This window comes from Taurulus bubalis (genome assembly GCF_910589615.1).
Source record: "Taurulus bubalis genome assembly, chromosome: 9".
NCBI lineage: Eukaryota > Metazoa > Chordata > Actinopteri > Perciformes > Cottidae > Taurulus > Taurulus bubalis.
The window spans coordinates 25,808,977-25,836,395 of record NC_136597.1 but is presented as its reverse complement, the minus strand read 5'-3'; the positions used below and the strand labels follow the sequence as shown (position 1 = coordinate 25,836,395).

Genomic DNA, 27,419 nt, shown 5'->3' with positions numbered 1-27,419 from the left:
AATGTCACAGATGCGCGAAAATATGCGCAAATGTGCCGAAATGCTAATTTTGCATTCTCGCCTGAATTCTCTCTGTACTTTACCCAATCTGACTTTGTTCTGCTTCACCTTTTCAAGTGAAAACAGTGCAGAGAGACTGTTCACATATTGTGCTCTGATTTGGGAGAGCCTCAGGGCTTCTTCTTAGTGAAGCATCATTTCAAGCAGATAATCATCCTGAAAGTGCTTTTTTCTATAGGCAGACCTGGAACTTCTATTTGTTCTGTGTTTCAATCTTTATTTACTCTTAGCCAGCAACATATATGCTAATATTTACACATCTGACCAAAAGCTCACAACGGTTGCCTTTATTATAACACCAAAATTATTGAAATAGCCCTTGTGGTTGCAGAGATACACCCTTTTTAGTTTGGGTATGCTATTTCGAGCTAAATCCTAAAAAATGCCTTGGTGCTTAACGGGGCTTAAAAGGTTAAATAATAGGTCGAACACAAATGGTAAGTATCCGTCCTTTGCACACTGATTTATACCTTATTTCTTTATGCACCTCCTTAAAGCAGGAAGCCGCCCGTCCTCTTTGTTGTCCAGAGAGTTTCTGTCCAGACGTCTGCTGCATTTTATTGTCTTCATTTGTCAGTCTGTGGTTACTTGTTCTCCCTGTTGGTCCAGAGGACAGATGTTGGGCGCAGACGGTATGCTGGTATGTGGTGGAAGAAGTACTCAGATCCTCAGAGATGTAGTAGAGTAATAAGTACAACATGTACCTCTGAGATGTAGTAGAGTAATAAGTACAACATGTACCTCTGAGATGTAGTAGAGTAATAAGTACAACATGTACCTCTGAGATGTAGTAGAGTAATAAGTACAACATGTACCTCTGAGATGTAGTAGAGTAATAAGTACAACATGTACCTCTGAGATGTAGAGTAAAAAGTACAATAAAGTGGCTTGAAGTAAATTACCTCAGAATTGTACTTAATTACAGAACTTAAAAAAAAAATGTTTTAACAAAAATCTGTGGTTAATGACTTTCTCCAATAATTTGTGCCAGTATTCATAATGTATTAAATATAAAATAATAAGACAATAATATATTTTCATTTTTATTTAAGTATTGTGCAAATGCTCCTTATTCATGATTACATTGTTTTTGATGATCCAACAGTCTTGAATGCAGGTTATACAGTTATTATAATTGATTACACTGCATTAGATCATATCAACCAGTGGCTTTAAATCTGTGTGTTGTTGTTGTGACGAATTTTAGAGAAACATTTACTGACAAATAGTAATAACCCATTGATCAGAATGTAAATCACCAATATTATAGATTTGTTACATTAATTATTAGTTAATCTCTCTGTAGAGAATCCAGTGGTTGTTCTACTCAGTGTGATTGACAGGAGAGATGATCAGAGGAGCAGAGTTTTTACCACCATCATTATTACATGGATTAAAGAATGGGTAGAGTTTCTCAGTGAAGCAGCAGCCAGTAAAGGAGTAGATAAGAGCTGCAGCATCAACGTCATGAAAGGAGACCAGACCCTCCTCATAGTCCACAAACACCCCCACCTTCTGAGGCCGAGACTTCAGAGAGAGACGGACTGGAGGGTCATCAAGAGCTTCATACTTATTCTCATTCCTCAACCATATCGTCCAGAAACCTTCCTGAGGAGACGCTGTGATGCTTCCCTTCCTGTTGATCGACTCTCTCACCACTCCTAAAGTCCACTTAGTCTTCCCTTTAACCTGAACCTCGTAGTAAAATCTCCCTGAAGAGAAACTCTGATTCGCTAAGACAATTAAACCAGTATTAAATCTCTCTGGATTGTTTGGAAGATTATTCTTTACATCACCAAGTTTAACTTGTTTTCCATCATCAGACAGGATGAGGTCAGGATGAGCTGTTTCAGGATCAAGTGTCACATCCACTGCAGACTGCTGGACCCTCTTCAGCTCAACCAGCTTCTTCATCTGGTTACTGAGCGTCTCCTCCAGCTGAGTCACAGCTCTCACCACAGTCCCCTCATATGAAGGTGGACTGACTCTGACTCCTGTCCAGTTCTTGGTGGGTGGAGCAGCCTTCAGGGTGCTGAAGCTCTGCAGGAGGTGGAGGTGGTCTTCAGAGCGTGAGAGCTGCTCCACCTCAGTGCTTCTCTTCTTCAGCTCACAGATTTCCTGTTCCAGCTCTTTGATGAAGCCTTCAGCCTGTTTCTCTGTCTTTCTCTGCTTCTCTTTGATGGTGTCGATGAGCTCGGCCTGGCTTCTCTCAACAGACTCCTTCAGAGCGGTGAAGACCTGAACACCACCTGCTATCTCTCTGTCTGCATCTTCCTCACTGAGCTCCACCGAGTGTTTGATCTCCTGAATCTTCAGTCGTCTCTTCTGGATCATCTGCTGGATTTCATCATCAGTCTTCCCCAGCTCGGCCTTCTTTCCTTCATATTCTTCTTTCAGAGGAACAACATCATGGTTCTTGTGGTCTGAATAAGTGCAGAGCATGCAGACACACATCTGGCCGGTCTTACAGAACAGCTCCAGCAGTTTATTGTGCTTCGTACACATCCTGCCTTCCAGGTTCTCCACAGGGTCGATCAGCTGATGTCTGAACTGAGCAGCCATCTGACAGCTGGCAGCAGACATATCTACACTCTGAGGACAACAAGTGACAAAAATACAAACAGTCATTACGTATATTTTGATTATTTGTTTAATAAAATCAAACTATGATTCGTAGAATATAAGGATAGTCTTCCTGTATTATTATTTTTTATATGAAGTTGCTGCGAGTGAAGGAAAGCTCAGATATGTAGTTCAGCAGGAGGGTTGGGACTAAATATCAATACCCTAATATTTTGTATTACTTTGCCATGAGATATGTTTACTAGGGGTGGGAATAACCAGAAGTACCACGATACGATATTATCACGATACTTAAGTCCCGATACGATATTATCACGATACTTAAGTCCCGATACGATATTATCACGATACTGCGATACCTTGAGTATTGCGATATATTGCGATTTATTACCTTTCTTTCAACCGCAGGGCTTATCTCCGTGGCATTTCCGCCATCATCATGGAAATATCCACTATTTCTGCTTTATACTTGTTGTGGAAATCCCCAAAATGTCGGAACATCAAACGCCCTTGTGTCTGGGATCATAATATTATCCGTAAGCGCACACAGCTCTGTGAATTTCACCGGCTTCTCCAGGATTGGCGTCGGGATGACGGTGTTATGGATTAACAGGCGGCTGTTAACCAACGATGTTAACGTCGCCAGTTAAAGTCGCCAGTTATAGTAATTCGTAACACCGACCGCTTCCAACGCTACTAGGGTACCCGTAGGCAGTAAGATTCATGCTTTCTTTAAACGTCTTTGACCAGCGCTGTGTTGCGAATGTTGTCCTGTGTGTCGTGTAACAGCTGTGCTGCAGCGGCGCTACGAGTGACAGGAAGTCCAGACGTTTGATTTAAACACAGACGGCGCATTTCTAATTTCTTTCTCCGATGCCTCCATGTTTGTTTTGACAAACTTCCTGTCAATCACACTGACCTGGGACCTCTGCTGACCTCACCAGAAAACAACACAGCACCACCTAGTGGACTGAAAAAGCAATTGATTTTATAATTCTAGGACCAAAAGGTTTTTAATTGATTAAATAAAAGATCGATACTTGGCTTCCGTGCACCGATACAATATCGCCACGCAGAATATCGCGATTCTATGCCCACCCCTAATGTTTACGATTTTTTTTTCTCAAAACATGCAGGCCCTCCAAATGGTTGCATTGGGACGGCTGAAAAAAAATTCTAGCTACACTTATGGTGTGTTAGAATTTTCGCAACGCTTTTTTGCCTAACTTTACTCGCTCGATTTTGTGGTAAATTCGCTTCATTCGCCTTTTTGCTTTTTCGCAGTGGAAAGGGGGCGCGGCATTTCCGTGGCTTTACTCCGTAAAAGCGTAGTGTTGCCACTCAGGCTAACTGATACCATGCTAATTCCCACCAGGCTAACTGGTGGGACGCTACCAAGGACGATACTGACAGTGTGTACATCAACATTGGTAAACATCGCGGCTGTTATAGGCGATGACAGTACTAACAGCGATGATGGTACTGACAGCTTGTAGCTGCTGATACCGCAGCTACTAGACTAGCACAGCTACTAGACTAGCACAGCTAGTAGGCTAGCAGAAAAACGCTATTGTAAATTATTATATTTTTGTTTTTGGACTTGGTTGAACTGAGAGTTTGTGTGTGTGAGACTGGAAATGACTGGCCTGTGGTCTTAGTACTGTAGGAGTCCATTTCTGTCATTATCATGTTGGTGTGTGACATTTACAATACATCTGGCTGAGCAGAGGTGTGTGTGTGTGTGTGTGTGTGTGTGTGTGTGTGTGTGTGTGTGTGTGTGTGTGTGTGTGTGTGTGTGTGTGTGTGTGTGTGTGTGTGTGTGTGAGGAAGGGATAGGGTGATGTTCATGTGTGCCCATGTGTAAGATGTGACTCTTTGCGGTAACACAGTAAAACATGTGGCTCTTAGTCTCTGACTGGTTGGCCACCCCTGGACTATAGGCTAAATGTTTTTTTTTAATAAAGTTACTTATTAGTTACTCAATGGTTTGTTTTCAACTTCCTGTGAGGCAATGGTCAAAACACATTTAGCATACCCGTATTGGAGGCTGTTCAGTTGTTGTTAATAGGACATTGTCCACCGCATCATTTAGCTGTTCTGAAGAAGAGAAGAAAACATCTGGTTTCATTCAGGAAAGTTAGAGATCATTTATGAGATTAAACTCCCTCGACTCACAAACAGTATTGATAATCTACCTGGTGGCTGATGAGGAACATTGCGAGCCAACATTGTGTTTGATTGATAACTGGTTGATGACTTCTGAAGTAAAACAGGGAGAAAGTATGATGTATTAGAGAAATCGATAAACCAGTCAGAAGTGTTCCTCGCCATTATAAATCAGGATTAATCTGCACTATATTTAATCTTCTGAAATTACACTGCTGCGTTGTTCCAGTGTTGTCAAGACTTGACCGACCGCATCACGAATTCCCTTCTTGTGCTTTGAAAACACATTCTCAGTGACGTCAAGGCAATCTGAAACAGAAGCAAAGTTTCATTTTAAATATGTATCCGTCAAGCTAGTCGACAAAAAGTTCATTTGATTTCAGACGAGGAAATGTTGTGAAATGGTGACAATGATGAATATTTACTTTTAAAGAGGGGCCTCTTTGAGGGATTGCCATCCCAGCACCTCTTCATGAGCTCCACCAGTTCTTTCAACCCTTCTTTGCTCATCTGGTCAATTTCCTCACAGCAAGGTCTTTGCCCTGAAGGGATCGCCTCTTTCACAAGAGCAAATGCAGCGCCTGTGATACAATGAAGACATGCATGATAACATACAAGCATAACCAATTGAGTAAACTGGACATACACAGTGTATAACGGACTTAGTTACGTTTTATGTTGTGAGGGAAACAATACAGATGAGAAGTTTGATTATAGGATGTCACTTCATTGCATAAAATATTGGAAACCTAAATTAAAGGTCAACATGATGGGACAATAAAACAGATTATACCTACTTGGATAAGGCTCTTTGCCATTGATAATGGACCAGAGCAGGATACCATAGCTGATCAAGAGAGAGGAAGAGGAGATTTTCAGTAACATGTTAATGCTGTTAAGATTTTGACCATACAGAGTAGAATTCTGTGTTAATGTTATGTCTCACCTGTAGATGTCAAAAGAACGGGTAGCTTCATATGATACATCAAAAGCCTCAGGAGGCATGTACTTGAATGAACCTTTCATCCCATCCATTTTGTCTTTGTTGATGGAGACACTGGCGGATACTCCGGACAGACCAAAGTCTGCTAGCTGCAGAGAAAGAAGGGACACATAATATCAAATAAATGATTAAATCAGCCTCATAGTTGACTTATTTATTTATTTTTTGCCTTAAGTTTATTGTAATTCTGTGTGTTAGGAGGTCATTGTACAGAATAACTGCATGTTATCTTTGCATATGACAATGAAATATCTTGAATAAAAACATATCTTGAATCTTACACATAGTTTAGGTGGAAGGCACTCTACCTTGGCGTTAAGATCGGCATTCAGCAGTACATTATTTAGCTTTAGGTCGTGGTGCACAAGGTTCCGTGAATGGAGGAAGTTCATGCCTAGAGCCACTTGATGGGCCAAGCGGCAGACCAGGGGCCACGGTTGAGGGCCAGAGAGGTCCTTCTGCAGGGAATCAACAGATCCGTTTTCCATGAACTCCATCACTAGTCCCTGTTGCGTGGATGTCATTCCAGGCGGACATCCCCGATAGGTTCCATAACGTCTCACCACAAACTCAAAGGAAGCCCTATCCATATGAATAGCCTCGTTCTGCAGTGGCATGAAGTGGCTGCAATGAGGCAGGGGATTGTTGAAAGGAGTAGAGAGAAAGCAAAAGAGCACCTTTAACTACTATTTAACATATGTATCATTTAAACGTTTAAGTTACAGAGAACTTGCACATGTTTCCATTTACCAAACCCCATCATGGAGCGTCTTAATGGCCACATCAACGCCCCAGTCCTTGTGCCTGGCCTTGTAGACACGACCGAATCCCCCTCGGCCAACTAACTCCCATTTCTCCAAGCTTGCGTCACCAACTGGCTCATCAGTCTTGTGGCTCAGCAGCGCCATCGTCTGCTGGATTCAGGTAGAGCAGCTACAACCCCGAATCTATTACAACATATGGAAATGAATGAATGCATATATACTTTATTAATCCCCAAGGGGAAAGTTGGTGTCGCGTAGCAGCAATTATTTACAGACAGAAAATAAGATGTAAAAACAGCAAGGATGAAAGATATAGACAATAATAATACTAATAAAAATAAAAAAATAAAATAAAAATAACTGGGATGAAAGAAAAGAAAAGTGGAGTATTACTGGAGTATTAATTTAGGAATTAAATTAAACTTAAACAGTAGAAGTGCAAAAGTGCAAGTATATATGTGTATATTAAGTAAGTGTGTGAGGTGTAAATAAATAAACAAACAATAATAAACAATAGGAGAAGTTATGTATGTCAGATGTGAAGTGTAGATAAACATAAACATGTACAGTGATGAATCATTAATGATAGAAAATCGTGCTAAATATAAATAAAGTGGTTCAATGACTGCTGAGATATTAGTTTTTGTTGTAATTACAGTGCCATAGCTTTTAAACACGGACATGAGAGCAACGGCAGCTTTCGCTTGTAAAGACACACAAACATGTTCCACTAACATTTCCCTTGTTGGTTCTGGATACTTTATCAACAAGCTGGCTTCTACTCACCACGGATCTCCTCCAATGTTGTCCACATGAAGATCCAAGAGTTGGTTCATGCCAAAGCTGCGTTAACGGGTCCGAGGGAGTTTCACTGTCTGCGCCTCTCGGCCGCCTGAAGCTGTAGTTGAAGGGAGGAGTTTAAACTGAAAGCATTTGTTGGAAGTAGGGTTTCTGTTGTGATTACATAATTATGTATTTAATAAGTAGACTCTAATAACACACATCAGCATTAAATCTGTCATCATTAGACTACCGATTTTTATGAAATACAAACTGGATTATTGTTCCTTTGTCCGCCATTTAAAAGGCCGGACCCGTCTGTTTCACATCTCAGTGCTTTTGTAGCTTCGACCTGAAGCATTAATTTGCATTAACAGGTTTGTAAGCCACTTAAGAGGTTTCTAGACAGAATACAACTGAGGACAGAATATTCCCATTACATGGCATACGGCAGGTAACGTTAGTGATGTCATACGAAGTCTGAACAGAAGAATAAGCTTATGAATGAAAGCTAATCGCTTACCTAGTTCTTTTGCAGCAAATACTTTTTTAAGCTTTTGGAACTTTTTGTATCGCTTACATACAAGAATAATAAAGTAACATCGATCCCTTTTCTTAATGCTCATTTTTTACACACAAAATAAAAAAAGAAGCGATAAGAGTATCAATAACAGTACTATTATTGATAAATCCTAACAATACCTTTCCCTTACTATGCTAGCATCTTTAGCACTGAGATCCAGAGGCGGCTACAAGTTACTTAATATGAAATTAAGTAAACTAAACATTTAAATATTGAACATAACACATTTATTACAATTTACTGTGATATATATTTAGACAGTATTTGATTTAATTATTAGTTTTATTGACGCGTCTGAGGGAGCAGAGCAAAATGAAAATCACTTCATCTGTCAAAGAGTCAGTTTGGAAAAAGAGGAGGAAGATGATGATGAAGATAACAGAGATTGTAAGAGACATTTTGTGGTGTTTGATTTATGTTGGACCTCCCAACCTTTTTGGACCGTTATGCAGCAGATAGCAATACGATAACCGAGAGATATAAATGTTTATGGTTTATTTTATGATTTAAGTATATGCACCTAGGTAGTGCCGACATTGTTTATGATTTTGTTTTCTATAAATACACACAATGGATCAATAAACAAACTGGACATTACACCTGGACATTGTCATCAATAAAAAGCGTCAGAATAATATCAAGCGAGCAGCCAAGTAGTGCCTTAGGGTTAAATAAGCAACGGGGCACTACAGAGAGGTTAAGTTCAGAAATCTTTGGGTGGAGGACTCAAAGGAAAAGTTCCGGATTCAGTAAGTTATAATAAAACAGATTTAACAAAAGTAAATGGTGATGCAGTGTATATAAGGGTGCACAAATCACAGCGTCCACAGACACATTAAAATGATGCACCACGATCAGTGTAACACATCTGATTATATAGCTCAGTGTATTGGGCGTCGTCGCCTCTCATTGGCTTAGCTTTACAGCGTGCAATTGGTTATAAGTTTAACAGAGGTGGAGGCAGCATTGGGGTTGGTTTAGAGGTGGTACCTTCAGCACGCTTTGCTTCCTGGTACTTGACGTCATCTCTCCACCCCTCTGTGTAACTGAGCACAAGTTCCCTCCCCTAGAGGAGTTGTTTTTCTGTATGGAGGAGTACCTTTGCACGGCACCCATTTTGAGTAGAACTATGAGCTCATCTTGATTTCACATTCCTGGCCTACCGCCCACATTTCCTAAATTAACTCACTAACTAAACTAACGTGACTTTCTCCATGTTTCAATACACAATTTCACAAGGCTCACTTTTCCTTATTGTTCATATTCCTTCTTAAGCATCATATTTTACACATAGACATTCCTTATTTACAGTGTAAGGCAAAGTAAATTATTATAACTCTACAGAGACCAGGGTTACGGTTAGGGCTGTGGAGTCCTTCCGCTTCCTGGGCTCCATCATTTCCCAGGACCTCAAGTGGGAGCTGAACATCAGCTCCATCACAAAGAAGGCCCAGCAGAGGATGTTCTTCCTGAGGCAGCTGAGGAAATTCAACCTGCCAAAGAAAATGATGGTGCAGTTCTACACCGCCATCGTTGAGTCCATCCTCTGCTCCTCCATCACCGTCTGGCACGCTGCAGCCACTGCCAAGGACAAGGCCAGGCTGCAGCGCATCATCCGCTCTGTGGAGAGGTGATTGGCTGCAATTTGCCATCCCTCCAGGTCCTGTCCACTTCCAGGTCACTGAAGCGGGCAAGAAAGATCGCAGCTGACCCCTCTCACCCTGGACACAACCTGTTTGTGTCCCTCCCCTCTGGCAGGAGGCTGAGGTCCATTAGGACTAAGACCTCACGCCACACAAACAGTTTCTTCCCGCCGGCAGTCGGGCTCATCAATAGAGCCCGGGTTCCCCACTGACTGATTCTATCACAGGACTATTCTCGGACCATTCTTTCGGACCATTTATTTTTATTCTTTATTCCTTTCTCTCCTCTTACCGGTCACTCCACTGCACAATTCATATTTAAACACTCATGCCACATACACTTAACTTTAACTTTAACTTAAACACACACGTCACTTTAACATACACTTACATTCATGTTATCTGTTGTCTGAGCACTTTATCCTTATCTTTATCTGATTTAGACATCATTGCACTGTTGCTGTCGTTGATTGTTGTTTGTCTCGTCTAATGTCTAATATATGCACCTTCCGCCTAACCAAATTCCTCGTCTGTGCAAACATTCCTGGCAAAAAACGGTTTCTGATTCTGACCAGAGAATCAAACACAATACATGTACCAAACAAAAGATGGAAGCTAACTGCTCTGGCCTGCAGGATATTATATAGAATAGTATTTGTCTCTACAACCCCACGACCACCGGTGGAGCTCAGCTCAACATTCACTCTGAGTGTAACTTCCTGTCTGAGTAGAGCTGAGGCTTTGAGCTCAACCAGGAAACAGGCCTGTGAATTAGCTGAAGCTAATGCTAGCTGTGACTGTATCCTGTGTAACCTTGAACTAGCCAGAGGTCAGTCCCTGTGGTTTGGTTTCTACCTGTTGGTTTAAATGACACATGTATATGGCTTAATATTCTTTATATGATAAAACTAGATGTAAAACAATAACATTCTAGTCTGAACTCAACGTGAACCAAATATTTAGCTTGTGTATTTAGTCTTTGTAGAACAGAGGACTCACCAGTGTTTGCCAGAGATTCTGTTGTGTTGTTGAGGAAAAGCTGCTGGATTCAGTTGAATGTTTCTTTAGAGAGAAACAGAGAGACTTGTCTCCACTGCAGCTCTGCTGTCGCTCACAAAGACTTTACATTAATTTCAGGAAAAGTGACCTTTGATCTCTTCTCTCAGTGTTGCTCCTCCTCTCAGTGGCCCGTCGCCAGGAGGGAGTGGTGGAGGAAGTATTCAGATCATTAACTGAAGGAGAAGTATGAAGACCACGTGAAATACTCCACTACAGCAAAAGCCCTGCATTAAAAACATACTTTTACATCTGATGTTTCTGGATTAATATTCCTGCTGCATTAATGTGTTTGTTGCATGTTTTTACCATTTGTATATCCTGTTGTCTAGGCAAAATGTCTGCTCCAGGTTGTGGCAGATCTAAAGAAAGTGCAGAATTTTAAAAAGCTAGTTTTTTGTTATTAAAGGTTAGATTTCACCATTTAAGAATTCTAATGCTTAATTAACATGTCCTTTAACACATTGGACCTTTAGCTAGTCCCTAGCTAGCTTTGACTATATACTCATAATCAATAATTGTGTACACATGCCAGCAAACTATGAAACATACTCACCACTCGTGCCACTGATGGCATCGCAGCCATCATCATCATATTAATGCTAAAGTATGAAAACCCAATCATGAAACGTATATTTGTCAAGCTTGTTAATCAAGAATAAAACATTCATAACTGTGTTTATCAATTGCATAATAATGAGTGTTAATGTTGAACAATGCTCTACAAATAATGAATTAAGTGTTTACTCATACTTAACTAATGCTAAATAGCGTGTAGTTATTATGAAGTGTTACCAAAGTACAATATATGTACCTCTGGGATGTAGAGGAGTAAAAAGTACAATATTTACCTCTGAGATGTAGTAGAGTAGCAAGTACAATGTACCTCTGAGATGTAGAGTAACAAGTACAATATGTACTGCTGAGATGTAGTGGAGTAAAAAGTACAGCATTTACCATGTATAACATAATTTACCACTGAAAACATACCAGACAAAGGTCCCTTGATTTCTCATTTAATTTGAAAATGATAAATGATTAAAAACAATCTGTGGTTCATCATTTTCTCCAATAATGTCTGCCAGTAATCATAATGTATTAAATATACAATAGTAAGACAATAAAACATTTTAATTTGGCACTATTGAAATGCTCCTTATTCCTGATTACATTGTTTTTGACGATCCAACAGGTTATGCAGTTATTATAATGAATTAGACTATATTAGATAATATCAATAAGTGGCTGTTAAATAATATATATATATATAAAAATCGGTATCATATTGTATTAAATATACAATAATAAGACAATAACACATTTTAATTTGGCACCAACACATTTAAATGTGCAAATGCTCTTTATACCTGAGTACATTGTGTTTGATGATCCAACAGTCATTTATGCAGGTTATGCAGTTATTATAATGAATTAGACTACATTAGATAATATTAATCAGTGGCTTTACATCTGTGTGTTGGAGTTGTGATGAATTATAGAAAAACATACAGACAAATAGTAATAACCCATTGATCAGAATGCGGACAATCAATAATGTTTACACCGTAAATCACCAATATTATAGATTTGTAATAATAATAATAATAATGCATTTCATTTTTATCGCACTCTTCCTTCAAAGAATCCCAGAGTGCCACACATATAGTAAAAACAAATAAAACCGATTAAAACATAGATAAAGCAACCCACAAAAATAAAAAAATAAGAATGTAATAGCTGCCAATAAATGAACTCACGGTAAAAAATGCCTTCCTGAATAAAAAGGTTTTTAGGCCAGTCTTAAAAGAGTTCAGTGTCTGATTTTCCCTCAGGTGGTCAGGGAGACCGCTCCACAAGCGTGGCGCCGCCGAGCAAAAGGCCCGGTCGCCCATGGTGCCGAGCTTGGCGTTGGGGACCCGAAGGAGCGAGCGGCCTGTGGATCTGAGGGTGCGGGTGGAGGTTAGGGGAGTGATAAGTTCTTGTAGGTAGGGGGGTGCATGTCCGTTGATGCATTTATATGTGAGTACTAGGACCTTGTAGTTAATCCGGAATGAAACAGGGAGCCAGTGCAGTGATTGGAGAATGGGTGATATGTGGTCATATTTCCGGACTCCCCTCAGGACCCTGGCAGCGCTGTTTTGGATATATTGTAGTTTGGTGATGTTCTTGTCAGTGATCCCAGTGCAGAGTGAGTTGCAGTAGTCCAGTCTTGAGGAGATAAAGGCGTGGACGAGCTTCTCTGCTTCTTGTTGTTCTTCTTGATGTTTTTTAGATGATAAAAGAAGGTTTTGCACAGGAATTTTATAGGTCAGGTGGGGGTCAAACCGAACTCCCAGATTGGTGACTGTGGAGGAGAGGGGTATGACCTGACTGTCAAAGGTGAGATGAGTTATGGATGATGTCTGAACCTGGTGTGTAGTGCCAACAAGGAGGGCTTCAGTTTTGCTGCTGTTTAGCTGGAGAAAGTTGTTGCTCATCCACGCCTTTATCTCCCCAAGACAGGCGGTGACACATGACATGGCTGCAGAGGGGTTTGAGGCAGCTTTGATGTAAAGCTGTGTGTTGTCAGCATAACAATGGAAGGACATCCTATGTCTGCTGACGACACGGCCGAGGGGGAGCATGTAAATGATGAAGATTAAATTAAAGAGTCTCTCTGTAGAGAATCCAGTGGTTGTTCTACTCAGTGTGATTGACAGGAGAGATGATCAGAGGAGCAGAGTTTTTACCACCATCATTAAGACATGGATTAAAGTATGGGTAGAGTTTCTCAGTGAAGCAGCAGCCAGTAAAGGAGTAGATAAGAGCTGCAGCATCAACGTCATGAAAGGAGACCAGACCCTCCTCATAGTCCACAAACACCCCCACCTTCTGAGGCCGAGACTTCAGAGAGAGACGGACTGGAGGGACATCAAGAGCTGAGTACTCATTCTCAGTCCTTAAACAAATCGTCCAGAGACCTTTCTGAGGAGTCAGTGTGATGCTTCCCTTCCTGTTGATCGACTCTCTCACCACTCCTAACTCCCACTCAGACTTCCCTTTAACCTGAACTTCGTAGTAAAAACTTCCTGAAGAGAAACTCTGCTTCGCTAAAACAATAACACCAGTATCAAATCTCTTTGGATTGTCCGGGACATTCTTCCATATATTACCATGTTGAACTTGTTTTCCATCATCAGACAGGATGAGGTTGGGTTGTGCTGTATCGGGATCAAGTGTCACATCCACTGCAGACTGCTGGACCCTCTTCAGCTCGACCTCAGCGACCAGCTTCTTCATCTGGTTACTGAGCGTCTCCTCCAGCTGAGTCACAGCTCTCACCACAGTCCCCTCATATGAAGGTGGACTGACTGTGACTCCTGTCCAGTTCTTGGTGGGTGGAGCAGCCTTCAGGGTCCTGAAGCTCTGCAGGAGGTGGAGGTGGTCTTCAGAGCGTGAGAGCTGCTCCACCTCAGTGCTTCTCTTCTTCAGCTCACAGATTTCCTGTTCCAGCTCTTTGATGAGGCCTTCAGCCTGTTTCTCTGTCTTTCTCTGCTTCTCTTTGATGGTGTCGATGAGCTCGGCCTGGCTTCTCTCAACAGACTCCTTCAGAGCGGTGAAGACCTGAACACCACCTGCTATCTCTCTGTCTGCATCTTCCTCACTGAGCTCCACCGAGTGTTTGATCTCCTGAATCTTCAGTCGTCTCTTCTGGATCATCTGCTGAATTTCATCATCAGTCTTCTCCAGCTCGGCCTTCTTTCCTTCATATTCTTCTTTCAGAGGAACAACATCATGGTTCTTGTGGTCTAGAACAGTGCAGAGCTTGCAGACACACATCTGGTCGGTCTTACAGAACAGCTCCAGCAGTTTATCGTGCTTCGTACACATCCTGCCTTCCAGGTTCTCCACAGGGTTGATCAGCTGATGTCTCTTCAGACCTGCTCTTGTCAGATGAGGCTCCAGGTGAGTCTCACAGAAGGAGTCCAGACACACCAGGCAGGACTTCAGGGCCTTCAGTTTGGTTCCAGTGCAGACGTCACAGGGAACTTCTCCTGGTTTGGCAGCTTGTTGCTCTGAGCTGCTGCTGCTGGCTTTCTGTTGAGCTGACTGTCTGAACTGAGCAGCCATCTCAGAGATGAAAGTGTTGACCTTCAGCTCAGGTCTGGTGTAGAAAAGCTTCTTACAGTTGGGACACTGATACGGGACATTAACGTTCCAGTGTTGAGTGATGCAGGCTTTACAGAAGTTGTGTCCACATGGTATGGTGACTGGATCAGTGAACACATCCAGACAGATGGAGCATAGAAACTGATCTTCAGTCAGCAGACAGCTGGCAGCAGACATATCTATACTCTGAGGACAACAAGAATGGGGAAACAAATGTTATTCCATAACTTTTGAATATTTGTTTCATAAAATCAAACTATGATCAATAGAATGTCCTGAATTATTAAATCATCCTGAATTATTATATTTCATTAATTTGCTGCGAGAGAAGAAGAGCTATTGAAATATCAACACCATAAACAGGTATTTCTTCTTGCGATCAATATTGATACACTATCGGAAAAAGTATCAAAACATGCAGACTTTCTAAACCCCCGCATTGGGAAAGCTGAAAAGAAACAAGTTAGCTACGCTAGCATCTTTAGCACTGAGGTCCAAAGGCTGCTACAAGCCCAGAACCTCATGGGTCTAGGAGGGTCAGACTCTAGGTCCAATAAAACCACATTACTGCTGTTTGTATTTAAAGGTGTGACGGCCCTCTGGTTTTCAACCAGGAAATTACAGACTGATGTTAGTTTTATATTATTGTGATGGCACATGGAGAGGTTGCAGTCAGTCAGTGTTTAATCTCAGTTGTCAAATCCTGTGAAGACTAACATAACAATAATAATAGTGCAATGTTATTTATATTGTTTTCAAAATAAACATAATTTTAAAGTAGGCTTAACATTTAAAATAGTGAAATTAACACGTTTATTTAATTTGACTGTGATATATTTAAGCAGTGTTTGACTTTATTATTTGTTTTTTTGAAGCTTCTGAGGAAGCAGAGATGAATAAAATCACTTAATTGTACAAAGACCTTTAGTCAGTGAGTCAGCTCAACAATAGGTTCGTTCGAGATGAGCCAGTTCTGCACAGAATCGATCGGCGGCGATCGGCGCGCAATGCATGCTGGTTAGATTTGTGTCCGACTTGCTCACACGTGGTCAACGATACTCCCACCAGAGCAAGGCGTCCGTCGATTTCAGAGTCCGGCGCCGCAGTAGCTCTCTAACGGCTGCGTGGCCCAGTGCATGATGGGAAACGCCTGGCTGTCGCCACATCAGAGAGCTGATTGGCTCTTAGATCTGACAGCAAACACCACTTGTTGTAGAATATCCTTATTTTATGTGTAGTTGTAATACTTAACGCTGGATCATTGACTATTCATCTCATGTTTAATCTTAAAACACATCTTGTGTGGTTCTTAATACAAAATCGTGTTTATCCAACACATATCAAAACCAGTTGTAATGTATTTCAAAGGCAGACATAAAAAGAACAAAGGATGCAGCTACACGCACATTTCTACATAAATATATATTTAGATACACATATGAATAAATCCAAACGTGATCTGTAAACTATAAATAGACAAAAGTTTGGAACTAACAGGAAGTCATATTTTGTGTGACTTCCTGCCTTCCTACTTTGAAGGCAGCCCAAAACTGTCCGACTGGATCGCAGTTTATTGACAACGCCTCCTGCTGCGGCGCTGCTCTTGTCTGGATTCCAGGCGAGGCGCAGCTCTAACGAACGAGCCTATTCACTGAGTGTAACTTCCTGTCTGGTAGAGCCGAGGTTTTGAGCTCAAACAGGAAACAGGTCTGTAAATTAGCTGAAGCTAATGCTAGCTGTGACTTGTCCTGTGTAACCTTTAACTAGCCAGAGGTCAGTCCCTGTGGTTTGGTTTCTACCTGTTGGTTTTGTGACGCACACGAAACGTACGGTCACATTTTTGTTTATTTGATGAGTGTTTGATTGAACACATTGCTCTGATGTGTAGTATTAACATTTATGTTTTCTCAGGTCAGTAACTGGTTAAATACACATATAACTTATGAATTGTATACCAATGTTTAGAAAGATTACTTTGTGTTTTGTTTAGTAGCTATGCTGTTTTAAAAGTGTTACTGTCAAGTACTAGCTAAGCTAATATTAGCCCTGTGTAATCTCCTGTGTTTTATCTGGCTCCTGTACATTTTACTTTTTCTTTATGGTGGAATGAATCAGTTCTTGATGTTTTAGTGGGTCAATTCAGACTATATGTGTTGATTAGTGTGACTGTGATGTGTGTATAGGTGTTGTAAATGTTTGTTAATTTGCTGTACTAGTGACGCAGTTAGTTCGCTGTGCTGGTGACGCAGCAGCGCCATTTTAAGTAACGTCTTCCTCACGGACGCCACAGTGACTCTGGGCGGATTGCCAAGGTGCAAGAAAGAAGAGTTTATTAAACTCAAGGTGACAACACATGTGTTGTCACCTCTGTCATTAATCTTATTTGATTAATATATATATTAATGTAATTACCTGTGTTCTGTCAGATAAATGAAATGTAAAGGTCAGGTAGAAATTGACAAGATGATTGTTTTCACTTGAAATGTAAAACAAATAGTTTGAGAAGACGCCGAATGAAGAAGCCGAAACGTTTGCCTGTCTCATTATTTTCTGTTTTCTCAGGCACAAGTCTGTTATGAGGCTCTTTCCATCTGAGACCTGTAGATTGATTTACAACGACACATTTATATGGCTTAATATTAATTGATATGAAAAACAAGATTTAAAACAATAACATTCTAGTTTGAACTGGACCAAATATGTAGAGACTGTATTTAGTCTTTGTAGAACAGAGGACTCACCAGTGTTTGTCAGAGATTCTGTTGTGTTGTTGAGGAAAAGCTGCTGGATTCAGTTGAATGTTCCTTTAGAGAGAAACAGAGAGACTTGTCTCCACTGCAGCTCTGCTGTCGCTCACAACGACTTTACTTTCACTTCAGGAAACGTGACTCAGCAGCTCTCCTCTGTCAGTGTTGATCCTCCTCTCAGTGGCCCGGCGCCAGGAGGGAGTGGTGGAGGAAGTATTCAGATCATTAACTGAAGGAGAAGCATGAATACCACGTGAAATATTTCACTACAAGTAAAAGTCCTGCTTTAAAAATGTACTTATATTTCTGATGTTTCTGGATCAATATTCCTGCTGCATCAATGTGTTTGTTGCATGCTTTTACCTCATTTATATCCTGTTGTCTAATTTAATCTACATCACTGCATATTCTATGAAATCATCATCTGTTTGTAGCGTCTCTGTTCTGTGAGAAGCTTGTATCTCTAAAAAGAACAAACAGCCTGTTTTCAGCTTTGTGACCCATTGTTCTTGGTTTCAAGAAAGATGGGTCTATACGGTTCTGTGTGGACTATCGCAGGGTGAATGATGTGTCACGTTTCGATGGTCCTGGACCGACTGGGCACTGCGCGTTTCTTCACGACGCTGGATTTGACCAAGGGCTACTGGCAGATTCCTCTGTCGCCAGAGTCCAAGGAAAAGACGGCCTTCTCCACTCCATTTGGTTCGTACCAATTCACCACGCTTCCCTTCGGGTTGTTCGGTGCCCCAGCCGCATTCCAACACCTCATGGACCGGGTGCTGCGTCCGCACGCTGCATATGCGGCCGCCTACTTGGATGATGTAATCACCCACAGCACCACCTGGGCGGGGCATGTGCAGCGAGTGGGCGCGGTGCTGGAGTCCCTGAGGCAGGCCGGGCTCACCGCCAACCCGGGGAAGTGTGCGCAGCCTGCCCGCGGCCCAAGACAAAAAGAGGTGAGGCAGTTTTTGGGGCTGTCGGGTTATTACAGGCGCTTCATCCCGAACTTTGCGGATCTGACCAGCCCCTTGACTGACCTGACCCGGAAAGGTCTCTCAGCTCCGGTCCAGTGGACGGAGCGGTGTCAGTTGGCGTTTGAGGAGGTAAAACAAGCTCTCTGTGGGGAGCCGCTTCTTCACACACCTAACTTCTCTCTTCCCTTTACTCTGCAGACTGATGCGTCGAACAAAGGGCTGGGGGCCGTTTTGTCCCAGCAGGTACAGGGGGTTGACCGCCCGGTCCTCTACATCAGCCGGAAGCTATCTGAGAGGGAGGCCAGGTACAGTACGGTGGAGAGGGAGTGCCTGGCCATCCGGTGGGCGGTTGACTCCCTGCGCTACTACCTCCTGGGATGCTCTTTCACCCTCTGGTAGGACCACGGGAACTCACCAGGGTAATGGAACGCGTTACAAGTAATAAGTACAATATGTACCTCTTAGATGTAGTGGAGTAATAAGTACAATATGTACCTGTATAAAGTGTCTTGAAGTAAATTACCTCAGAATTGTAATTGAATACAGTACTTGACTAAATGTAAAATGAAAAAGAAGGATCCAGTTAAAACATTGTTTTACATTTTTTGGAAACAAAGTAGTAAGTAGTTTAAAAAACGTGTTTTACGAAGTGGAGAAAGCTTCAGTCTTAAATGTTTTAATTGTAATACACATGTTGAGAAATTGAGGACCACTGATATTCGAGTCACTCATATATATTTTCATTTTTTAATGAAAAATAGTTTGTTTGAGGGAACCTTCATGTGCTGAAGGAGTCGATCGATGAGAAGATCCTTGCAGAAGGTGAGTGGAGAGTTGGGTGTCAGAGCTGGAGAACACAGGAAGCAGCTCATCTATTCAACTCTGTTTAATTTAGTATTGTTAAGCCCAAAACCAAAGCCCCGCCCTAAAGCACCCCCTGCTCTATGGTGACTCTACATTACCATAATCTACTAAATGAACATCATGCAGTATTGATGAAGACTTGTGTTCAGATATGGTGGAAAAGAATATAACTAACATGTAACCTTTTTCTCTGTTTATTATAACCATTAAACATTTATACTGTTTTAATTCATTTATAGTTTGTGATTAGACCATATGAAAGGCATAGGATAAGTTGCTATGTTGTATAATATTCTCTATATAATGGGTATTGTATAAGCTCTCCTGTGTAATAGGATACAGCAGCCAGTGTTACCATACAAGGCAACAAACCTCCAGTGGTTGAGCTTAAAAACAGGATCTAGGATTGACCCGTGAAGAAGAAGAGGAGGGGTAAAGTGTGTCTGTGAGGTACAAGAGCTGATGCACAGAGAGGACAAAATAACTTCACCAGATCTCTATGTCTGAATATGAACTTTACCAGATCTCTGAGAAAACTGGACTTAAGCATCTTTACCAAAAGAGGAGAACAATCAGATTTGCCCTGTCCCAGCCACTAAGGGCCACTAAGGGCCACTAAGGGCAGGGACAGGGCTCCCAGCTTTAGAGACTGGACTTAACAAGCTCCTTTACCAAAAGAGAACAAACGCTTGATTTAGGGAACACTTATCTAGAAGACACTTATCTATAAATATATATATATATATTCAATATATTATCACATATATATACAATATATTAGCATATATATATATATATATATATATATATATATATATATATATATATATATATATATATATATATATATTTGTGGATCTTGTGTTGACGTCAGGGGAGCGTCCGTGGATGGATTTGTGTCTGTAAAAAGTACAAAAAAGTGGCTATAAAGTGGCTTGAAGCAAATTACCTCAGAATTGTACTTGAATACAGTACTTAAAAAAAAAAATTCAACACAAATCTGTGGTTAATGACTTTCTCCAATAATTTGTGCCAGTATTCATAATGTATTAAATATAAAATAATAAGACAATAATACATTTTCATTTTTATTTAAGTATTGTGCAAATGCTCCTTATTCATGATTACATTGTTTTTGATGATCCAACAGTCTTGAATGCAGGTTATGCAGTTATTATAATTAATTACACTACATTAGATCATACTAATCAGTGGCTTTACATCTGTGTTGTAATTGTGACGAATGTTCGAGAAACATATACTGACAAATAGTAATAACCCATTGATCAGAATGTAAATCACCAATATTATAGATTTGTTACATTAATTATTAGTTAATCTCTCTGTAGAAAATCAAGTGGTTGTTCTACTCAGTGTGATTGACAGGAGAGATGATCAGAGGAGCAGAGTTTTTACCACCATCATTATTACATGGATTAAAGAATGGGTAGAGTTTCTCAGTGAAGCAGCAGCCAGTAAAGGAGTAGATAAGAGCTGCAGCATCAACGTCATGAAAGGAGACCAGACCCTCCTCATAGTCCACAAACACCCCCACCTTCTGAGGCCGAGACTTCAGAGAGAGACGGACTGGAGGGTCATCACGAGCTGAGTACTCATTCTGATTCCTCAACTTTATCGTCCAGAAACCTTCCTGAGGAGACGCTGTGATGCTTCCCTTCCTGTTGATCGACTCTCTCACCACTCCTAAATCCCACTTAGTCTTCCCTTTAACCTGAACCTCGTAGTAAAATCTCCCTGAAGAGAAACTCTGCTTCGCTAAGACAATACGACAAGTATCAAATCTCTCTGGATTGTCTAGAAGATTATTCTTAACATCACCAAGTTTAACTTGTTTTCCATCATCAGACAGGATGAGGTTGGGTTGTGCTGTATCGGGATCAAGTGTCACATCCACTGCAGACTGCTGGACCCTCTTCAGCTCGACCTCAGCGACCAGCTTCTTCATCTGGTTACTGAGCGTCTCCTCCAGCTGAGTCACAGCTCTCACCACAGTCCCCTCATATGAAGGTGGACTGACTCTGACTCCTGTCCAGTTCTTGGTGGGTGGAGCAGCCTTCAGGGTCCTGAAGCTCTGCAGGAGGTGGAGGTGGTCTTCAGAGCGTGAGAGCTGCTCCACCTCAGTGCTTCTCTTCTTCAGCTCACAGATTTCCTGTTCCAGCTCTTTGATGAGGCCTTCAGCCTGTTTCTCTGTCTTTCTCTGCTTCTCTTTGATGGTGTCGATGAGCTCGGCCTGGCTTCTCTCAACAGACTCCTTCAGAGCGGTGAAGACCTGAACACCACCTGCTATCTCTCTGTCTGCATCTTCCTCACTGAGCTCCACCGAGTGTTTGATCTCCTGAATCTTCAGTCGTCTCATCTGGATCATCTGCTGGATTTCATCATCAGTCTTCCCCAGCTCGGCCTTCTTTCCTTCATATTCTTCTTTCAGAGGAACAACATCATGGTTCTTGTGGTCTAGAACAGTGCAGAGCTTGCAGACACACATCTGGTCGGTCTTACAGAACAGCTCCAGCAGTTTATCGTGCTTCGTACACATCCTGCCTTCCAGGTTCTCCACAGGGTCGATCAGCTGATGTCTCTTCAGACCTGCTCTTGTCAGATGAGGCTCCAGGTGAGTCTCACAGAAGGAGTCCAGACACACCAGGCAGGACTTCAGGGCCTTCAGTTTGGTTCCAGTGCAGACGTCACAGGGAACTTCTCCTGGTTTGGCAGCTTGTTGCTCTGAGCTGCTGCTGCTGGCTTTCTGTTGAGCTGACTGTCTGAACTGAGCAGCCATCTCAGAGATGAAAGTGTTGACCTTCAGCTCAGGTCTGGTGTAGAAAACCTCTTTACAGTTGGGACACTGAGACGGGACATTAACGTTCCAGTGTTGAGTGATGCAGGCTTTACAGAAGTTGTGTCCACATGGTATGGTGACTGGATCAGTGAAAACATCCAGACAGATGGAGCACAGAAACTGATCTTCAGTCATCTGCATGCTGGCAGCAGACATATCTACACTCTGAGGACAACAAGAGTGGAAAAACAAATCTGTTTTTAGATATATTTTGATTATTTGCTTCATAACATCAAACTATGATTAGTAGAATATAAGGAGTCATCCTGAATTGTAATATTTTATCATATTAGTTGGCCGTGAGTAAAGAAGAGCTATTGGAATATCGATACCATAACAATGTATTTTCTCTTCCAATTAATATCGATACACTGACGCCTATTGTAAAAGTATCAAAACATGCAGACTCTCTAAACGACCGTTCTCACATAATCATGACTTCCTGTACGAGCGCTATCGATTCTGTCGACAATGAATCATTTATTTACGAGAGCTTCTCGAGCCGTACATTAAACACCACACGGCGCAGCCGAGCATAGACTGTCTCACAGACTGTATGCATACACTATTAGCTGCTGCAGGCCGTGCTGTTTGTAACGTTTATTTAGCGCTTAAGAAACTTATGGATGTGTTGAAAGCACATAATTATATGACAGTGTTATTAGTACACCATACATATCACTATTGTAGCAAATGATGAAGGTGGACTCATGATAAGAATACAGAGAATCATACACAATCTCTTTTCACTGCTTCAATTGATTGAATTTCTGATTATGAATAATACATACATACTGATCCGCCCATACACATATTCAAACTCCTAGTTTTATAGTAATCTACACATACATGTATATATACATATATAGTACATGATACATACACACATACAGTGCATATATCCTCATAAGTATATATTAATTCATATACTAATGCCAGCAGGCACATTTAAATAAATATAATCTGATTGATTTGGGTGATGAAGCACTTAAAATTAGTCGATACATTTTCCCAACACTGACGCATTTAACTTGTTTGTTGACTTTGTTGAACCACGTACGAGGAATGGGGCCCTGATGTCTTAAGTATTGCAGTGCTACCCTAAACCAGTGGTCGCCAACCCGTCGATCGCAATCTACCGGTCGATCTCGGAGACCTTCCACGTCGCTCTCCAAAAAAAAAAAAAAAAAAAATTCATGAACGCCTGAAAATGTTTTTTTAATGTTTTTTTTTAAATTACGCAGCCGAAGCGTTCTCAGCTGTGCTCCCCGATGAGGATTTCTCGTGCACCTGGATTTGCATACAGAAACGCCTCGCCAGCTCCTTATAAGGGCATGCAACTGAACAGACGTGAGCACACTTGATAGACTCCACAGGCAGCGCGAGAGCACCTCCAGACAAAAGTCATGTCAAAGTGAACTGCGGTCAACTCAGCAGACACTCTGATCTATGTAGTTAAATCACAGACACTGACATGTCATTGCACCTCTATAATGACATTCACGGTCAACACATTCAAACGACACAGACCGGGAGCGAGTGAGGATTTTCACGAAGTTAGCGGAAAGATCCACGTGACACAACATCACAAATCGTAGCATATATGGAAATGAGATTACATTAATGATATTCCCATTAAGTAAAACATGTGACCTTCAACTAGTGAGTTAAAGAGAAAATACAACTCAATTGTGCGTGAAGTGTATTTATTATTTGATTTGAGGGTTAATGGAAAGATAGTAGTAAAGAAGTAGTAAAGTAAAAACTGAAATGCTTTTGTATCTTTCAAATAGATAATTTCTAACATTTTGCTAAAATTATGCTTCAATTCAAACAGTTGATAAATACAACAGTTGATAGATACAACAGTGAATATGGTAGTTCACCAGCCTGCTCATTGGAAATGTGTTTTTTCTTGTTCATATGGTGTGCGGTTAACAAATAATTTTCTTTTCATGTTGCACTGAAATTAAGTCATTTAGTGTGTTCTTGGTCACATCAAATTGAAAGCTGGACCAAAGTGTTTTCTTTCATTCAATTACAATTAGGCCAAATAAAAAGCCTCACGTTGTAAGTACAGTCTGGACAGTCTTTCTCTCTCAACGCCTCAATAGGTAGATCTTGCATGTCACTGAGGCCGAGGTCAGGGATCTTGGGCTTAAAAAGGTTGGTGACCACTGCCCTAAACCCTCTGGTTCTTGTTAATATCATAATTAAACTCCTTAAAAACACAATCTCATCTCTCCATTAAAGGAGCAAACATTAAATAACATGATAATCATAATTGTACAATGTTATTGATATTGTTATCAAAATAAAGTTAATTTTAAAGTAGGCTTAACCTTTAATATTGTGAAATTAACACATGTATTACAATTTAATGTGACATATTTAGGCAGTATTTCCCTTTATTGTGTGTTCTATTGAAAATTCACAGGGAGCAGAGAAAAATGTAATTATATTTCTCTGTCTTAAGACCTTTAGAGTCAAAGAGGAGGAAGAGGAGACAGAGACAATGATGATGAGGATGAAAGAGAGCAGATATTCAAACATATGAGATGTACAGAAGAAAAGATGAAAGCTAACTGCTCTGGACTGCAGGATATTATATAGAATAGTATTTGTCTCTACAACCCCACGACCACGAGGTTTTGAGCTCAAAGAAAGAAAAGGAAAAAGAAACATGCACTTTTATTATCCCTGGATAGAGAGCAGTGGGCAGCCCTGTGAGGCGCCCGGGGAAAACAGGAAACAGGTCTGTGAATTAGCTGAAGCTAATGCTAGCTGTGACTGTATCCTGTGTAACCTTTAACTAGGCAGGAGTTCAGTCCCTGTGGTTTGGTTTCTACCTGTTGGTTTGATCTACAATAACACATTTATATGGCTAATTATTCTTTATATCATAAAACAAGATGTAAAACAATAACATTCTAGTCTGAACTCAACATGGATCAAATATTTAGCTTGTGTATTTAGTCTTTGTAGAACAGAGGACTCACCAGTGTTTGTCAGAGATTCTGTTGTGTTGTTGAGGAAAAGCTGCTGGATTCAGTTGAATGTTTCTTTAGAGAGAAACAGAGAGACTTGTCTCCACTGCAGCTCTGCTGTCGCTCACAAAGACTTTACTTTCACTTCAGGAAACGTGACTCAGCAGCTCTCCTCTGTCAGTGTTGATCCTCCTCTCAGTGGGGGAGGGGGTCGTCGGATCCTTAACTGATACAAATACCACGTGGAATACTCCACTACAAGTAAAAGAAATGCATTAAAAAATTACTTTTATATCTGATCATTATTGATTAATATTCCTGCTGCATTAATGTGTTTGTTGCATGTTTTAATCCTCCTTTATAGCCTGTCGTCAAGTGTAATCCACATCAACTCATCATATTCTATAAGAGAACCATGCATCTCTAAAAAGAACAAACAGTTTTCAGCTCTGTGACGGTGTTTTTTCCAGCTGATCCAAGAGGCTTTAAAGCACTGGTTCTCCACTGGTCTGGCTCCAGGACCCACCATCCTCCCTGGATGACAGGCCGCGACCCAAATCGAGGAACATTCTTAGCTTCTCAAATGAATTTAATGAAAAGATGGTGCAGTTTGAACCTGAGATAGTACAGGATATGTAACACGAAAACAAGTTTAATGATAAACCAAAACGAGCAGCTGGTGGCGATGCTAGAGAGGGAACTATTCACTGTTACACTCAATTAGCTGCATTTTAATTAAAAAACTAAAAGTGCATCTTCAGGACACGAGTTATTACAACATACATAACTATTCAGAATCTTCAGCCATTTTTAAACCGACTCAACAGCTTTCATGCACAAACAAACAAGTCCAACAACTAAGAAGTAGTTTCAAAAAGACTGAAATGGCCTAACTTTACCTGAGAATACTCACTCACTGAATCTATGACACACTTTACTGTGGAACAAGTCACTGTCTTGAGGAGCAGCTTTTCCACTAACTCAAAATCAATTAAACAAAAAGTGCAATTCAAAAAGATTGATATATACAAAATTAACTTTTCTTGTGATTACCTCATCAGTAAATACTGAAAAAACATTGTGCTTTACGGAAAATTAAGCAACACTCAATTCTCCTCACGACCCCAGAGTTTTTTCCTGTCATGCAGGCAGCGCCATCAGTTGTGAAATGTTATATTTAGTCGGCTGTTTAATTTAATTATCCTAAAAACCCAGTCTCCCCCATATCAGGATGGTTTGACCCAACCTGAAAACATGGAGGACAAGTGCAAAACAAGTTGAAACCAGAGCCGCAAAAAGACACTTCGCTGCATAAAAAAGTCCTTTCAAAATAAAACCACAGGATGAAAAAAATGTAATTCAATTATTATTATTTTATTTTTTTCCCAAGCAAAGGCCTGCGACCCACTGAAAACGCCCACCAGTTAAGAATCACTGCTTTAAAGAGTTTATGCATCTGAAGAAGTGGGAGGAGCTTCTCAACACATAAAAGAACACTTTCATCACAAACATTCAACATCAGCACAATACAGTAAAAAGTACAACATGTACCTCTGAGATGTAGTGAAGGAGAAGTGTGAAAATGCCTAACAATAAATACTCACGTAAAGTACAATTACTTGTATTTCTACTGAAGTACTTGAATACATGTACTTGGCAGCAGTCACGAGAGATTCAAACACTATGAATATAAATCTGTTCTTAAATGTTTTCTTGTAGTTTATATGTCACAGTTTTGGTGTAATACCGTAACTTTACACTAGATGGCGCACAAACCCCGTTAGTATTTTTGCTCTGACATCGAATTCACTGAACTTCAGAGTTCTGCAGAGGCATGCTGGGACATTTCTGATGATTGATTGATTCTATAAAACTTCAGTTCTTTAAAACTGAATCAAGTTTTTTCTTAATTGTCTAAGTTTCAAAAATGTGTTTTACGAAGTGTAAAAAGTTTCAGTCTTTAACGTTTAAATTTGAATAAATATGTTGAGAAATTGAGAAATGTTGATATTCGAGTTAATTTATTTAATTATTATTATTATAAGTTATTGTTAATGAAGAAAAGTTTGCTAAATCCAAAATATAATAACAGTTTTGCTAAATGATAATTACAGTACAGTGTGTTACTCGAACATTCAGAGCTGACTCCTCCTCCTCCTCCTCCTCCTCCTCCTCTTCCTCCTCCTCTTCCTTCTCCTCCTCC

At 40.7% G+C, this 27,419-nt stretch overlaps 5 protein-coding genes across 5 annotated transcripts in view; 1 reads left to right on the top strand and 4 right to left on the bottom strand.

The window, feature by feature from the left end:
* The window catches only part of pot1 (protection of telomeres 1 homolog), a gene marked incomplete at both ends in the record, with an annotated part of 80,592 nt that overhangs the window by 47,231 nt on the left and 5,942 nt on the right, over positions 1-27,419 (top strand). The window lies entirely within an intron of this gene.
* Positions 1,384-4,706, bottom strand: LOC306741412 (E3 ubiquitin-protein ligase TRIM21-like; the record flags this gene model as incomplete). The annotated part of the gene is made up of 2 exons (XM_079223693.1): positions 4,679-4,706; positions 1,384-2,652 (listed from the first exon to the last, which is right to left on the bottom strand). Exon 2 carries the CDS (start codon positions 2,641-2,643, stop codon positions 1,384-1,386), a length of 1,260 nt encoding a protein of 419 aa, XP_079079819.1. The 5' UTR covers positions 2,644-2,652; positions 4,679-4,706.
* Positions 4,637-6,720, bottom strand: LOC306741698 (receptor-interacting serine/threonine-protein kinase 3-like; the record flags this gene model as incomplete). The annotated part of the gene is made up of 8 exons (XM_079224013.1): positions 4,637-4,644; positions 4,839-4,902; positions 5,021-5,118; positions 5,235-5,390; positions 5,607-5,656; positions 5,756-5,901; positions 6,121-6,436; positions 6,563-6,720. 8 exons carry the CDS (start codon positions 6,718-6,720, stop codon positions 4,637-4,639), a joined length of 996 nt encoding a protein of 331 aa, XP_079080139.1.
* LOC306741408 (E3 ubiquitin-protein ligase TRIM21-like) lies at positions 13,318-14,964 on the bottom strand (the record flags this gene model as incomplete). The annotated part of the gene is made up of 1 exon (XM_079223689.1): positions 13,318-14,964. One exon carries the CDS (start codon positions 14,962-14,964, stop codon positions 13,318-13,320), a length of 1,647 nt encoding a protein of 548 aa, XP_079079815.1.
* LOC306741409 (E3 ubiquitin-protein ligase TRIM21-like) lies at positions 20,739-25,335 on the bottom strand (the record flags this gene model as incomplete). Its single annotated transcript, XM_079223690.1, has 2 exons — positions 25,229-25,335; positions 20,739-22,394 (listed from the first exon to the last, which is right to left on the bottom strand). Exon 2 carries the CDS (start codon positions 22,383-22,385, stop codon positions 20,739-20,741), a length of 1,647 nt encoding a protein of 548 aa, XP_079079816.1. The 5' UTR covers positions 22,386-22,394; positions 25,229-25,335.